Source organism: Nicotiana attenuata, unplaced genomic scaffold (assembly GCF_001879085.1).
Source record: "Nicotiana attenuata strain UT unplaced genomic scaffold, NIATTr2, whole genome shotgun sequence".
In the NCBI taxonomy this organism is placed as follows: domain Eukaryota; kingdom Viridiplantae; phylum Streptophyta; class Magnoliopsida; order Solanales; family Solanaceae; genus Nicotiana; species Nicotiana attenuata.
The window spans coordinates 59,553-77,036 of record NW_017672850.1 but is presented as its reverse complement, the minus strand read 5'-3'; the positions used below and the strand labels follow the sequence as shown (position 1 = coordinate 77,036).

General features: G+C 36.0%; 1 protein-coding gene across 2 annotated transcripts; it reads left to right on the top strand.

Moving 5' to 3' along the window:
- The first annotated feature begins 2,826 nt into the window (after window positions 1–2,826).
- On the top strand, window positions 2,827–15,560 carry LOC109214699 (triacylglycerol lipase 1). 2 transcript variants are annotated; one of them, XM_019378647.1, is made up of 9 exons: window positions 2,827–3,188; window positions 3,898–4,008; window positions 5,850–5,990; window positions 8,964–9,074; window positions 9,193–9,336; window positions 9,421–9,461; window positions 9,557–9,633; window positions 14,463–14,558; window positions 14,964–15,560. In XM_019378647.1, exons 1-9 carry the CDS (start codon window positions 3,018–3,020, stop codon window positions 15,287–15,289), a joined length of 1,218 nt encoding a protein of 405 aa, XP_019234192.1. In that variant the 5' UTR covers window positions 2,827–3,017; the 3' UTR covers window positions 15,290–15,560. The 2 variants fall into 2 exon arrangements, with proteins under 2 accessions (XP_019234192.1, XP_019234193.1); XM_019378648.1 differs by lacking the exon at window positions 14,463–14,558.
- The last annotated feature ends 1,924 nt before the right edge of the window (window positions 15,561–17,484 follow it).

Here is a 17,484-nt window from a genome sequence, read left to right as displayed (position 1 = left end):
ATGGTCATTAATTGTAAAATGATCAATGGTTGGATATGGATCCGTCCCTCCGGAGTCAGCTGATTACCCATGTTACTTTGGGCCATGTGAGCGTAGGCACTCAGATATAATGCTTGGCCGGACACATGGCACACGTCAGACACATGGATTTGTGTAGTAAGGTATTGAGAAAGAATCTTGAACATGCATACTTACATATCTTAGACTCATGCACCAGTTTGGTATAAATATTGTTGACATGTATCATGTTTTATGTGAATTTTTTTTGTAATCTTTTTTCTTTCCAGTAATAACCCCTCATTTCTTTTTTACTTGTTTTTTTCTTTTTTTAATTTTTTGCTGCATTTTTTTATTTTCTTTATTTTTTTAAAAAATAAATCTCTTCATTCAATTCATCTATTATTTTTTCCCATTATTATTATTATTATTATTATTATTATTATTAGTTTTTCTTTTATTTTTTTTTCAGTAAAATTCCTTTGTCGAAATTTTTATCACTTTATTCTACTTTTATTTTCATTTTTATTCTTTTTAGATAAATAACCTAGTCCTAAAGTTTTTATTACGATACTTTCTACACAATCATTAATCGATTATAATTACTACGAGTTACGATGACACTATTTTTGATCTTTTTAATTTATATTTGAAGATGACTTTTTTTTTTTTGAATTATCTATGAAATTTAGGCTTTTTCAAAATAAAATTTTTTTCATTCCTTTTTACTTTTTTTTTGTTCTTTCTAGTTAAATCGGCAAATCCTAAAATTTGATATATGCACTAATCATTGTATACCAATATGTTGTATACTAAGAATATTAACAATACCACGATTCAACAGTACCATGATATACTAATATGTAGTGTATCAAGAATATTGGGTATATCATGTAATATACTCTAACAAAGTATACTACGATTTAATACCAATCATGATATAACAATGTATAGTATAGCAAAGAATTTTGAGAATACCATAATTAAACACTAATCGTAGTATATCTATGTGTAGTATACCGAGAATATTGAATATACCATTAACATACTCAAACAAGGTATACCAAGAATATTGGATATACTAGTTAACATACTCAAACAAGATATACCATTATTAACACTAATCACGGTATAACAATGTGTAGTATACCATAATATTAAGAATACTATGATTCAATAATAATTGTGGTGTATCGGTATGTACAGGGTTGGATTTAGGGGGGCGCAAGGGTGTTCATCCGAACACCCTTCGCCGAAAAATTACACTGTATATATAAGGCAAAATCTGTTTTTTACCTCTATATATTAAGTTTTGAACACCCTTAACACAATCCAAAAGTGTAGTTTAGTGGTCAAGGTGGTTTAAAATCTACATAAGGTCATGGGTTCAATTCCCACTAGCTACAAAAAAAATTTTTGAACCCCCTTTGTGGAGATCCTGCGGGACTACTTTTTGGGGGGGGGGGGGGGGCAGTTCTTGAAAATTACTCCCTTCATTTCAATTTAGATGAGGTAGTTTGACTCAGCACAAAGTTAAGAAAAAAAAGAACACTTTTGAAACTTGTGGTCTTAAAAGCTTAAGGGCTAAAAGCTTTGTTGGGCCATAACATTTGTGTGGTTATAAAAGTTTTTTATTAAGAATAAAATGGGTAAAATGAAGAATTTAAACTTGAATTATTTCTAAATTTAAAAATAAGTCATTTATTTTGGAACAAAGTAAAAAAGAAAGTACCTCGTCTATTTGAAACGGAGGGAGCATTAAACAAAGGGCACGTCGGGTCAATATTATGCTTCGAAGGAGCAATTTTTCGTCCTTTTCCCTAGACAATTATCATGAATTTTGTATTTTCATGTGCCAAGAAAAAAAACTAAAAACCCGAACTGAAAAACCAAAAAGGATTAATTTAGTTTTAATTTTGATGAAATCGAACCATGAACAGTTGAACACTGCTCACCATAATTAAGTAAATGTTTACAGAAAATATATTTTTTCTTTGTTGATCTGATGTTAACATTGATTACAATTAAGTTTATGGTTAAGAGCCTGTTTGACTTAGTTGATTTAGAGTAGCTTATAAGCATTAGGTGCTGAAAAGCACTTTTAAGTACTGAAGTTCATTTAAAAAATAAGCAGTTACGTGTTTGGATAAAAATGTTGAAATTAATAATATGCAGTTAAAGAACCGAGTATACGAAGAGTTTTGTTTTAAAAAAGAGTATTTTAGGGATAGAATAGTAAATATTTTGGTCAAACTTAAACTGCTTATAAGCTGAAATTTGATAAGTTGGGGAAGAACAACTTATGGCTTTTGGCTTATTTTTGGCTTATAAGCACTTAACTTGTAAACACTTTTAATTTTATCAAACGCATAGATAAGCCAAAAAGTACCTATAAGCAAGTTTGATCAGCTTATAAGCTTAGCCAAACGCCCTCTAATAGCCTGTTTGGCCAAGCTTCTTTTTGGCCAAAAGTGTTTTATTGGGGCAAAAAACACTTTTGCCCAAAAATTGAGGTGTTTGGCCAAGCTTTTAGAAGGAAAAAAAGTGCTTTTGAGGAGAAGCAGAAGCAGTTTTGGAGAAGCAGAAAAAAGTAGTTTCTCTCCAAAAGCACTTTTTTAAAAAGCACTTTTGAGAAAAATATAATGAAAAATACTTTTTTAAAGCTTGGCCAAACACTAATTGCTGCTAGAAGTGCTTTTCAAACTAATTAGCCAAACACAAATTGCTTCTCACCAAAAGTACTTCTGGAAAAAGCACTTTTAAAAAAAAGTATTTCTCAAAATAAGCTGCTTTTTGTAGCTTGGCCAAACCGGCTATAAGTAATTAAAATCTTTGAAGTAGAGTGCGAACAACTCGTAGAGATAGCGCGTCCTACATGATAAAAAAGTCAAAAACAATTATCTAAAACTTGGGGTCAGAGATCAAAGACATTATCATCACTACCTCAGTCTTCCCTGTGAGGCTGTGCCCGTCTCTCCCGGACGTTAAGACGCTTCCAGGTCTCTTAGTCGCCGGAGAAAATGGAGCATACTCGGGCGCTTGTAGCACTTACTATGTTTCTCTTGTCTTATGCTACCGATTCCGCCGGTGATTTCACCGCCGTTTCAAAACTCCGGCGAAACTCTCAAGTGACAGGAGGTCTATGCGCTCACCTCATAGAACCTGCTGGTTTCCCTTGCACAGAACACTCGGTACACTATCCTCTCCATCCATATGTATATATAACATGCGGATCATTTTCTGCTTTTTCTCCTGTGCAATTTCTTTTTGTCATAATCTCATAAGTTACTGCTCCTTTCGTCCCAAGTTATGTTACACTGTTTGACTAGTCACAGAGTTTAAGAAAGAAAAAAAAACTTTTGAAATTTGTGGTATGTAACAAATCATTTGTGCGGCTATAAATCAGGATAAAATGGGAGTTTAAAGTAAAATAAAAATGTTACACTCTTTTCGAGACAAACTAAAAGGAAAAGTGTGCCATGTAAAATGAGACAGGGGAGGACTTAACTAACATAGCTAATATAATTAATTATCTTAACATTGAACTCGTAAATGTGCCCGAAATGAGGGATTTGGTTGAACTGATTCATATAGTCGACCTCTAACTACTTTGCAATCGAGCTGTTCCTAATCGATATGTGATCTTTTCTATCTTGGAACTATATGAAAATATGGAATTTTCTATTTCCTAGAGTCTAACTCAAATTTTCTATCTTGGAACTATGAAAAATATGAATTACTTGAACTCGAGATGTATGTTGATATAGACATAGTGTTCTTTGGAATGTTTTCTTTATTTTTTTTCTATTTCCTGTTGTGTTCAATCATAAGAGGCCTTGTGTGATACTTCTAATTGCTGATTCAGCTGAAAAATATTTTTTTATAATGAATCCCGCTTAGACTGAGACAAAGGATGGTTACCTCCTTGGACTTCAACGTGTGTCGTCTCGCTCAACAATTGTCAGAGGTGAAATGGGTCCTCCAGTCCTGCTCATCCATGGACTCTTTATGGTAATGTTGCTGCCTATCTCAAATTTCATTTTGCTACCTTCTGAATACTAGGACTTTATTGCATTTTGGTACACCTGTTTGGAGCAGAATTAAATTCATAATATATTGGCCAACTTACCAGAAGAAACACACTTGTGCTGCTCACAAAGAAAAAGAAAAAGGAGAATTGAGAACTTAGGCACAATCAAAGGAGAAAAGAACAAGGAAACATCTTATTTTATATTTTTTTAGAAAACATTCTTTTGGCCCATCCTAGCTTGTTTGATTTTCAGCACAGTGCTATGTTGTAGGATCTATGCACTGAATCTTATAGTGGTACCACTCTAAACTCTGGCATTTCTTCAAATCAATTGAGCACCGGGCTGCCTTTTTTTAATTGAAATTTCTTCTTTGTTAGCAGTAGACTACATCTGATATCGGGTCTTACTGGTTAAATTTGCTTCAAGTATCACATTCTGGGATGAATTCTTAATCCTAAAGAAGAATGAAGCTTGAAGTTCAAACAGATACCAAGAAGTAAATTTCTTCTTTTCCGATAAAAGAGATAGTGTGTCTTTGTGAAGGAGATCGTATAAGAATGTTTTGGAGAGAGCATCTGGTGTAAGAATGCCTTCAGAGAAAGCATCTTATATTAGGTCAGATAGCTATGACAAGGTAAAAAAATTTCTGCTGAAGCATCTTAGGTAACAATTAATCTCTCCATTTTCATAGAAATTGAGAAACAAAGCAAATGATGTGTCAGTAGAATTGTACTATGAAACTCAAATGTAGCTCAATCTTATTAGGTATAAGTGTATAATTGCTTAGTATTTATCTGCTATATAACCTTACTTCCTAAGAAATGCAACTCGAAGTTAATGTATTCGGATCTTAATGTTAGAGTGTCCCACATCGGTTGAGGGAGTGGGTTGTTGTCTTCTTATATGGTCTTACATGATCCTCACCTCTGGAGCTAGCTTTGGGGGCCGAGTTTAAGGACGGACATTGAGCTTGAGTTAAGATTCTATATTCACGGTTGGGAGTATAGCTCATTCAGGTTCATTTTCTTTTGCCTCTATCTAGGATATTAATGATCAACAATAAGATTCTGCAGATGTTGAGTAATAACCAATCAGGGTATTTGCCATGTTTTGGAGTCTCAATGAATTGAACAGTTTTGTAGTAAAAACAAATAACAATACCCTGTTCAGTGACTTTATAAGAAAAACAATATCCTTTTTTGTGGCATTCAGGGTATAATAAAAGTAAACAAGTCATCCTCTGTTTCTTCTGTTATAGTGGAAACATGGTGTGACGACAGACATGCCATGTGCACATTCCTCAGTATAAACAGTGTGAACCATATTTACTTACTACTGACAAAGTCTATTTTGGGCCAATTTCCAGTACAAGCGCGAACTTTGACTAACCTCCATCTTATTGGAATTTCAGCCTTAACAGTTCAGATCATTTCATTTTCAGCTAGTACTGCTTCCACTGATAGTTTCTCTGACAATAAATCACTTATATAGATTCTCTACCTAGATCATCTTAAATCTTCTGCAGAAAAAGGAAGTGTCTGAAATACTCTAGCTGCATTTGGACACATGCTCAGTAACTGTTGTTAACCATTTCCTAATTCACCAAAGGTAGCAAGCCCCTGTTTACAAGTCAGTCGAAAAGTAAGAGTTAAGTTGGAGTTCTTTAAGGTAGCAAGCCCCTATTTACAAGTCGTTTGAAAAGTAAAACTAAAATTTTAGATTTCCTTGCTTGAAGCACACGAATATCCTGCAAGAGAGTACAGAGCGCTACTTACATTTCTGGTAGAGTTTAATACTGATGCCGAATCTTGATTTATGGAGGCAGGTGATGCATGGTTCATGAACTCTGCTAGTGAGTCATTGGGATTTATCCTTGCTGAACAAGGTTTTGATGTCTGGGTTGGAAATGTGCGTGGTACACGCTGGAGTCATGGACATGTATCTTTATCAGTGAAAAATAAGGTAACATTCTATCTTGTGTTTGTCAAATGTATATGATTATTTCTCTGGTTTTGCATATGTTTTGTCTTTCATGAGGTAGTCTAGAAGCTGTCAAAGGCGAATACAGGATTTATACTTGATGGGTTAGAACTTTATTCTTTAGCACTTAACCAATTGACATTTAAATTTGTAAGTTCAGAATTTGATATTTTTTTGAAATTTTAGTGACACACATAATATATGTGTGTAATGTACACACACATACTCCGTGTCAAAAATGATGTTGAGTGGAACCCATTCATTTTACATTGCATCCTCCATTGGAAGCTGTGAACTCTTGCTCTGAGCATCGGATTTGCTTTGCATGCCACGGTCAAGCCTTTGTTTTCCTGCTTACTAAAGCGTAGGCTATCTTTGTCATGAGAAATAAAAGGCTGAGTCATGGAAAGTCTACTGCAGACCATGGTGGTTTTCTTTTGCTTATTAAAAAAAGGAAGAAGAAAAGAAAGCACATAGTGACTTTACAGATCAAATGATATGCAGAACAGCTTCATAGGAGGAATTTAACTGTGTGATGCTGAGATGCTCAACTGGAACAAAGTTGAAATGAATTTTAAATCTGTCGTATGTAGGAACGTGGTACATGATCTGGTGGTAGGCTACTGTGTCACAAAGAATTTAGAGCTCAGTTCTTTCAATACATTTATCATGATCATCATCTTTTCCACAAAAAAAAAAAAAAAAAAAAAAAAAAAAGAAAGAAAGAAGCAAAGGAAAAACGAAGACAGATAATGATTAACCAATAACTGTACTAAGTAAATTCACCTTCCAACAAAAATACCTTTTCCGCAAATAAATACAAGATTACAAAAGAATTCAGTTATTTGAAGACTTTAGAGTATCATGAATCAGTTCGGGAGTGTTTTTTATTTTGCTTGCAGCCAGAATTAATTCATATAGAGAAAACAGATTTCAAGAAACAATTAAACAAATATCCTATCAATACCCATTAGGTTGTCCGTGAAGAAAATATATTCTTTCCATGATACCATCATCGAGCCCTCTCCATAGTTTCTTTTCTTTTCTGTGTAATTTTGGTTGAAGTATATGTGGTGAAAAATAGTGGTAATTCCAGTATCAATGCTGGGTACAACACTGATGACAATGGAGGTGGGGTGAGAGATGACCATTCATGATTACACCTAAGACTTTTTGGTTGCATGAAAGGGGGGAGTGGGGATAGGGTGATTAAAAGCTAGAGAAATGCTGATAATGAAGGACCAGGAAAGCCTCACGGCTAGGGTTCTCCAAGAATGCATAAAAGAGAAACCGGTAGGTCTTTTTATGATTTTTTGTGTGCACAACGACGTAATCTTTTAGAGACATATTCAATGGGCTGAAGGAACTATTCAAGGGTATACGTTCACAAAGGATGAGGTGTGTGCGTGTGTGTTGTATTAAGAAAAAGAATTTTGAGTGATTGAGATGAAGGGCAAGGTATATGTTATTTTTTTCCAAAGATCAAGGTCAAGTGATGAATCCCCATTCAGTGGTTCAATCTCAAAAATGGAAAGCAATCTGAGCCATGACCCTGTTGATTGTTTAGTACCCTACTTACTTTCACTCCTAATATAGTAGGCGTTTGGACATAAGAATTGTAAANCATAAATTTCAGTTTGTGTTGTTTTGAAGTTTGTGAGTGATTGAAGTGAAATTACGAAAAATAACTTTTTGGAGTTTTTCAAATTTTCGAAAATTTTCAAAATGCATCTTCAAGTGAAAATTGGAAATTTTATGAACAAACGCTGATTTCGAAAAAAGTGAAATTTTTTTGAAAAAGGAAAAAAAATTCTATGTCCAAACGGGCTCATAGTGTTTTCATTAGATTTGAAATGACATGATTTGGTTTGCTTGCAAATGAATGTACTTCTTTCATCCTGCAATTCACGAGACACTTTATTTCAGTGTTGTCTCAGAACTTTGACAAATTTACTAGTAATACTGATTTGCATATTATACACAATTTTTTAAGAATTCAAATTGGCTTGAGATTTCAGTTTGGAAGATGAAACTTTGATGATGTTCTTCTTTCCAAATTAAATCTTCATAGAAATCCTAAGTCATTATTTGGTATACTTTTTCTTCTTTTTTAATCAGTCTAATATAAAAAAAAAAGGGTAGCCCCGTGCACAAAGCATCCCCTGATCACGTAGGGTCCGGGGAAGGACTGCACTCCAAGGGGGTGTGATGCAGTGTTATCAAAGGCGAAAGGCGCAAAAAAATTCTATGGTCTGTTGGGGCTTTAAGCGCAAAGCGCAAATAAAGAGTGGGCTTTAACGAAGAAAGGCGCAAATGGAGAAAAACTACAAAAATGTATGTGTAGTCTAACACTAATATCTATAAGCATGAATACCAAATATATGGACAAAGAAATTGAATAAAATTTACGATAAAGTGAAATAACAATTGTTTAGTGTCGCCTCTTCAGGATTACGCTCATCGGCACGGGAAAGTATGCCTTAGAGCATTGGTGACAACACTGAAGCGCCCGCTNGCCGCCCGACTAAGCGGAGGTAGAGCGCTACAACAGTTGTTTGGCCTCGCTTCAGGGCTTAGGCGCGCCTTTGATAACACTGGTGTGGTGTAAGCAGCCTTGATGCAAGCATCAGTGGCTAATTCCACGGCTTAATCAGTCTAATATACTTCTATTAATGGTGTTGAATATGCTAGTGAAACTCTTTTCCACGCTTAGCCAATATTTTTCTCCTATTGGACGGAGGATGTGCTAGTTACTGCCAGAGATTCATGCATTTCCTTGTTCTTATAAAAGTATAATTTCTTCCCCAAAAGCCATCTCAAAAGAATAATTTCTTCCAGAAATCACATATGCAGTTCCTGCCTGTTTCTTTGCAGTTTCTGATGATGTGCGAGTTACTAATATACACAACTTTTTGTAATGGAAGTGTCTTACTTCCTCGGTTGAATTTGTCTTAGGAATTCTGGGACTGGAGCTGGGAAGAGTTGGCTCTTTATGATCTTGCCGAAATGATTCGATATGTAAATTCAATCACAAAAGCAAAAATTTTGGTTGTTGGACATTCACAGGTTTTATTCTTTCGTAGCATCCATGTTCTTATGTAATTATAAGGGTTTTCTCTCCTTGCCATAGTATCTTATGTTTTTTATTTTTTTTTATTTTTTGTTTTTACATTTTTATTTTCAGGGAACAATCATGTCTCTTGCTGCTTTTACTAAGCCAGATATCGTGGAGATGGTCAAAGCTGCAGCACTCCTTTGTCCTATATCATATTTAGATCATATCACCACAAATTTTGTCCTTAGATTGGTCAAAATGCGTCTTGATGAGGTGCTGAAATAGTGTGTCGCCATGTTAGTTTCACTACATATATGACTTCAACAATACTCTGACAAATTTTATGCTATGAATTAGATAATTCTTGGATTGGGCATCCATGAGCTTAATTTCAAAAGGTTCCACTAAATCTTTCACTTCTTTGTCCAGTATTCTCATGATCTTCTATTGCCTTTATTTAAAGTTATGACACATTTTACTATAATGTTTGCAGTAATATGGGGACTCAAATCATGGATATGATGTGTGAAGGGCATATTCACTGTGACATCTGGCTGAGTGCTATTACAGGTTCTTCTTCATTGTCCATCCTCACTTTCTATGCATTTCCTTCTTGCTTATTACAAGTTCTTATTATACTTCTTAAGCTGGAATGTGAAGGATTGGCTGTAGCTTAGTGATGTGAAAAAGAATTTGGTCGGTTCTAGCTTCTTTTGTGATGCAAGATCAAGAAGGCCAAGAATCCAAGAAATTCAAGAAGTTCAAGAAAAAACAATTCTTTTGTGATGCAAATTCAAGAAGACCAAGAATCCATCCTCACTTTCTATGCATTTCCTTCTTTCTTATTACAAGTTCTTATTATACTTCTTAAGCTGGAGTGTGAAGGATTGGCTGTAGCTTAGTGATGTGAAAAAGAATTTGGTCGGTTCTAGCTTCTTTTGTGATGCAAGATCGAGAAGGCCAAGAATCCATGAAATTCAAGAAGATCAAGAATCCATTCAATATTAGGATTTCTTATTTCTTATTTCCTAGTAATATAGTTCTTGTTTTAGTAGGATTATCCTATGCTAATTAAATTGGTTACTATCCTGTGCGAATTAAGTTTGGTAAAATATCAAAGTGAATGGTGACATACTAATTGTAAAACGGCTTCCTGATAAAAAGAATTGCTTTTCCTGAGTTGAGGGCAGTGTTGTGAGGAGCGTGACGCGAGGAAAAGCGATAAGCCTCTTTTCGCTTAAAGCGTGAAGCGAGAAGCGAATCGCTCGCCTTTTTGAAGTAAAGTGGAATTAAAAGAAAACCAAAATAAATAAATACTAACAACAACAATAACATACTAGTGTTATCCCACAAGTGGAGTCCGGGGAGGGCAGAGTGTACGCAGTCCTTACCCCTACCTTTAAGAAGGTAGAGAGGTTGTTTCCTGTAGACCCTCAGCTCAGGAAAGATAAATGGAAGAGACAATAACAAGCAAACCAAATCTGACAACCGAAGCGAAAATACAAAACTAACATTAAGGAATGCAAACAGAAAACCGAAACAAAGGTAGTAGCAAGTAATAACAGAAGTCTAGGGATACGAAAATACGCTAAGGACCCTAAGTGGGCGTTTGGACATAAGAATTGTAAAATTTCAAAAAAAAAAGTGAAATTTCTTTAAGTGAAAATGGTATTTGAAAATTAGAGTTGTGTTTGGACATGAATATAATTTTGGATTGTTTTGGAATTTTTGTGAGTGATCTGAGTGAAAATTTTGAAAAACAGTTTTTTGGAGTTTTTCAAATATTCGAAAAATTCCAAAATTCATCTTCAAGTGAAAATTGCAAATTTTATCGCCGAACACTGATTTTGAAAAAAGTAAATATCTTTTGAAAAAAAAAGTGAAAAAATTCTTATGTCCAAATGGGCTCTAAGTGATGTATAAAAGCTGATGCTACAAACACGGACAAAGCTCGACTACCTAACTCTTTACCGTTATTCTCAACCTTCACACATTCCTATCCATGGTAATGTCCTTAGTAAGCTGGAGCAACGCCATGTCTCGCCTAATCATCTCTCCCCAATACTTCTTCGACCTAGTGAGCCACTCTAAGCCCGCCCTACCCACGCACTTCCAAAACTCAACCGGTATTTCGTCTGGCCCGCTCTCTCTTCCCTTCCCTTGCTCATCTTACGCATAGCCCTATCTACCTCCTCAGCTCTTATACGTCTGCAATACCCAAAGTCCCGACGACTCTCGGAGTGTTCTAAGTCACCCAGTCACCCAGCACAATGTTCCTATCCCCCTCTTTGTTCAAGAGTTTATGGAAGTAAGTCTGCCATCTTCGTTGAATATGTGCCTCATCTAACAACACTCTACCATCCTCGTCCTTGACGCACTTCACTTGGTCCAAGTCACAAGCCTTCCTTTCTCGCACCTTGGTTAGCCTGTACAATTTTTATCTCCTTCTTTGCTTCCAAGTTCTTCATAAAAGCGTTCAAACGCGACAGTCTTAGTCGTGGTAACTGCCAACTTCACTTCCTTCTCAGCCACCTTATACCGCTCCCTGTTCTTCCTCTTCTCCTCCTCGTCTACGCTCTCCAAAAGCTTCAACTACTGAAAATTTTAATTCAAAATTTGGCAGTCACAACACAGAAACTACTAGAGCAATCACAACACAAACGCAAAAGAAGAAGAAGGGAAGGAGAAAAAGAAGAACTGAAGAACATTAAGAAAAATTGGCAGCAACTCGTTTCAATTTATAGCCCAGAAACGAAAAAAAGAAGAAGAAGAGAATGAGAAAAAGAAGACCCGAAGAAGAAAAAAAACTTTGGCAACATTTCGCTGCAATTTTAAGGAAGGAAAAGGAAAAGAAAAAGAAAAAGAAAAAGACGAAGGAGGAGGAGGAGGAGGAGGAGGAGGAGGAGGAGAAGGAGATGGAGAAAGAGGAAGAAAAGAAATCATACCTGAGCCTTGAAGAACCTTGAAGGCTAAAGAGTGCTGAAAACCCTAAGTTTTTTAGTCACTGCTGATATTGTGATAAAAGAACTGTTTTTTTATTTATTTTTTCCCTTAAGAAGATCGTTGGCAGTGTTTTAAACACAAAAGCGATCGCTTCTGTTGCTTCATGCTTCGCATCCGCTTCTCGACGCTTCAAATAGGTGAAGCGCTTCACTTGTCGCCTCGCTTCGCTTTGCGCTTTAAGCGCTAAAGCGAGCGCTTTTCACAACACTGACTTGAGGGTCTATCGGAAACAAGCTCTCTACCTTCACAAGGTAGGGGTAAGGTCTGCGTACATACTACCCTCTTTAGACCCACTTGTGGGATTACACCGGTTTTTTTGTTGTTGTTTTAGTAGGATTATATTTGTAGTTCTAGTCAAACTAGGATTGTTAGTTGGTCTTCCATTCTTACTAGATTTCTTTTTCCTATTTTAGTTAGGATAGGTTTTTCTTAACAATCTCATCTATTTTACTCGTTGTAAGACCTATTTAAAGGGCTCAATATGCTGAAAATAAAGGGCGGTGATTAGTTTTTCTAATCTCTTGTTTAGAAAACGTAATTTGTCTTTTATTTCATTCTCCCATTATTCAACACTTAGTGCAATCTTGCGTGATTGAGGAACGAGTGGGTGGGGTTCTTTCCATTTTACATTCTTCTCACGTGAGTTTGAAGTATGCTTTCACTAGTATTGTGAAAAACTTTAGCGGGATGCTTTTGTTTTTCTCTATTCTTTGTGCTTGAGAGGTGCAAAACCTTGAAAGTACATTATTTTGGCACTAGCATATGAAAGAGATGTTTTTTCGCTCTTTTGTCTCTGCAGCTTGGCAAAATGAGTATTTTCTGATACTAGCTGTCCATTATAAGCATATAACCTAGGTTAATTGCTGGTGAATGGTTCAACTATCTTATGCAAGAATTGGCCCTAACAATATGTAAATGGTTGTGCTGTTTGCAAAGAACAAAAAAAAGGTGATTGGCATAGGCAGGCTTTTCAGTTGAATAGAAGGTAGATCCTAGAAACATCTTAAAAGTCAGCCTCCAAGTCATTTGAATATATCCTCTATATGAACTTAGTTTGCTGCTTAAGGTTTTTTTATTGCTCTACCCACTAGAAACTTCCATTTTGTCAGTTATATATGACTATCCTTGGAAGCAATACCTTTAGATTTCATTGAGCACGTTGGATATCCCTACTCCTCTTTAGCAACTATTAATAAGCTTAAAGGAAGAATGGAGAATTTATATCGCTGATTCCAACTTGTTTGCGACTGAGGCGTTATTGTTGTTGTAACATAACTAGGCAACTTTCTTTCGAATGGTATCAGATAATCAATGGCATTAGGAATTGTTAAGAATGTTGCAATAATTTTGTAAATGATAGTGTATCAATTATGATTAGTCAGATTTAATTAGATTGATTTCGTAATTAGGTAGAATATTTTCCTTTCTATCTTATCACTTGTATGTTAACTATTTAAGACCCAGTAGCTTGAGGGAATAATCAAGTTGCATTTTCACTCAATTCTTTCTTCCTTAACTTGTTTTCCTCTCGCATAATGTAGCATTGTATCTATAAATACATAAGGAATAAGAGACATTGTTCTCAAGCTTTTTCATGCTTTCTGCCTAGCTTATATACTGTGGTTGAAAAACAACTCCTTGTTCCATTTCAATTTATGTGACACACTTTCCTTATTAGTCTATTCTAAAAGAACGACATATTTCTATATCGGGAAACAAAACTTTTCATTTTACCCATTTTACCTTTAATGAGAAGCTTTTATAGCCACACAAATTGAAGGCCCACAAAAGCTTTTACCGTTCAAGCTTTTAAAACCACAAATTTCAAAAGTTTCCTTTTTTTCTTAAACCCCGTACCGAGTCAAACAACGCTGCATAAATTGAAACACATGGAGTAAATCTGAGCAAGTTTTACTTGCACTGTAATCTCTTCTTTACTGTTTGCAGTACCTTCTTGGTACTTTATTAATGAAATTTATCTTACCTTATCAAAAAAATACTTGATAGTTATGTTCAACTTCACGCATAGCATGTTTGCTTATCCTTAGATAGCAGGTTGGTTGGTTTTATGGCGTAGTGGCATTTGGTCATGGCATTCAGTATCAAAATATGTGATTCCAAGGTGGAAAAAAATTTCTTGGCTTTGGTCATGTTAATTCAGTTATATTCTTTTGTTCATACTTGATATCCTTCATCACTATTGATGGCAGTATGGGCTCTTTTTCTTCTTCCCTCACAAACCAAGCTTTATGTGATATGGCACCTAAGATATTCATGCAGGAAAGAATTGTTGCCCAATGATTTTTGCAGTCTTCTAATTGAGTCATGAAACTATCTCAAAAAGTATGAACTTTACTACGTTCCCCATGTTTTCTCATTGATCAATATTCGTGCAGGGAAGAATTGTTGCTTCAATGATTCACGGATTGATTTCTATCTTGAATATGAACCTCACCCATCATCCTCGAAAAACTTGCATCACCTCTTCCAGAGTATGTATATACGTTCAGATTATACATATCATTGTATGTAATTCTTATTTTCTTCCAAGTGGGATTGGGAATAGTAAGCTTGGCCCATAGGGTTGGGGTTACAAGGACTGGATGTCACATCTGGTTTAAAGCCAGAATCTTGACCACTGAACCAATACCGTGGGGTTTGTCTCCTATTCCCTGTTCATCTCAATTTCTTGAATCAGCTATCTTCAGTATTTTGTCAATGTCTCCTGGTCGAAGTTTAAATGAGGACTTTCATCCTCTAGGGCACTGTTTTACCTCCTTTGTTTCGCCAAATATGTTGATGTTGTTATGATCATTGCTACTTGGAGTGCGTGCACATGTTGTCTAACTGCTCATATTGTCATTATGGTCCTTATATTCCTGATCAAAATTTTGCAGTGATTCGTAAAGGGAATTTTGCTATGTATGATTATGGAATGTGGAAAAACCTCATGCACTATAAGCAACCTGAGCCCCCAGAATTTGATATCAGCCAGATTCCCACTTCATTGCCATTATGGATGGGTTATGGGGGCAATGACGCATTAGCAGATGTCATAGACGTCCAACATACCCTAAAACAGTTGAAGCGCAAGCCAGATCTGCTTTATATTGAGGAATATGGTCATATTGACTTCCTCCTAAGTATAAGGGCAAAAGAAGATGTTTATGACGACATGATTATGTTTTTCAATTCTGTACAAAAGATAAGCAGTTTTAAGTAGTGGCTGATTAGTATACGTGTGGTGGTGCTGGCCTATTCCATGTTCAAAGTCTTGTATATAGCATGATGATGTAGCTGGTGCTACCTCTTCAGACTGTAATAGCTTCTGGCAAATATGGTGTGTATATAAATCCATTGCCAATCCTTGTACAAGTGGTATACGAGTGTACAAGTCTGTCAGCCCCTCCAATTTCTAGGTAAAAGTTACTCCTAAAATACATTATGTTTCCATGAAAAGTATTGCATTCCTACTCATTGCAGGGACTCGGAAATTTTTGTTTACATGCTTCTACCTCCATCTTGAATCATATGCAACATTCAAGAATTAATCAGGAATCAAGCAACCAATCAATATTCAGTATATATTCGTGTAGAGTATGTAGCATTTGCTATTTGCCAAACACTCGATGACGTCCTGTAATTATGGGCTGTAGTACTCCTATCATTCAAATTAGATCCATGATGGTTACCGAATCCTGATTCGTTTGTCAAATTGTTCGGCAAATAGATTTGCACGATCAAACGATACATAATAATACTACAGCCACTATTGTATGGCTCTAAGTTAGTACTATGTAATGTTCAAAACATTGCACTTGCCAAACAAGCCGGCTGTGGGGTCCATCCCCATAAATGAAACAAAGAAAAAAAGGAGATTGTGAGGTCCATCCTCATAATGAAGAACAAAAAGATTGTGGGGTCCATCCCTATAGTGAAGAAGGAAAATCTGCAAGATGCCAAAATTAGTGGTAGGCGCTGAAACATGTTTTTGACCAAAATTGGTTTTCGTTACAACACTTCTTTCTAGAAATAGAAGCCTCCATTTTCCCATTTTACACACCAATCTCAGAGGAAAAATATATCTGATAGTAAGGTAGAAAGAGTGAGGTTTCACATACAAGACATAAGAAAATAGTTTGTGAGATAGAGAGTAAGCGTATGGAATGAGGTAGGAATATCAAAAGAGGGTTATTTCTTTTGAGTGTTGTAGTGATCTTTGGAGTATTTTACTCGGACCTACAAAGTGTAAAATTCCTTACTATAGTCTTATCAGTTGCTCCTCTCGGGGACGTGATTTTTCCCCTTATTCAAAAGGGTTTTCCACGTAAAAATCTTGGTGTCGTTGTCACTCTTTTTGTTAGTTAATCTCGGTGCTACGTTATTATTCCGCTTTTATTACCGTGAATATTATTTCTGTGTGGGTTTATCCTAACAAGTGATATCAGAGCATAGGTTCTGCTCGTTCACAGAAATACTATTCACTATCGGTAGTACTATACTCGGTGAAAAATAAAAAATATACGGAGTAAAGTACGAGGTAGAAAAATTCAATGGAGATAACGGTTTCTCAACATGGCGAAGAAGGATGAGGGATCTGCTCATCTAACAAGGATTACACAAGGTACTAGATGCTGATGCCAAAAAGCCTGATACCATGAAAGCTGAGGATTGGGCTGACTTGGATGAAAGAGCTGCTAGTGCAATCAGGTTGCACTTATCAGATGATGTGGTAAATAACATCATTTATGAAGACAATGCACGTGGCATTTGGACTAGGATGGAAAGCCTATACATGTCCAAAATGCTCACAAATAAATTGTACCTGAAGAAGCAGTTATACGCCCTATACATGGGTGAAGGTACGAATTTTTTGTCATATTTAAATGTGTTTAACGGACTAATCACACAACTCGCCAACCTCGGAGTGAAAATCGAGGAAGAAGATAAAGCCATCTTGCTATTGAACTCGTTTCCATCTTCGTATGATAATTTGGCAACAACCATCCTGCACGGTAAGACTACTATTGCGTTAAAAGATGTCACATCGGCTCTTCTACTCGATGAGAAGATGAGAAAGAAGCCTGTAAATCAAGGACAGGCTCTCATCACAGAAGGTATAGGCAGGAGTTAGCAAAGGAGTTCGAGCAACTATGGTAGATCCGGAGCTCGTGGGAAGCCTAAGAACCGATCCAAATCAAGAGTCAGAAATTGCTACAATTACGATCAACCAGGTCACTTCAAAAGAGATTACCCAAATCCAAGGATGGGCAAAGGTGAAACCAGTGGCCAGAAGAATGACGACAACACAACCGCCATGGTGCAAAACAACGATAATGTTGTCCTGTTTATAAATGAGGAAGAGGAATGCATACACTTGTCAGGTCAAGAGTCGGAATGGGTGATTGATACAACAAC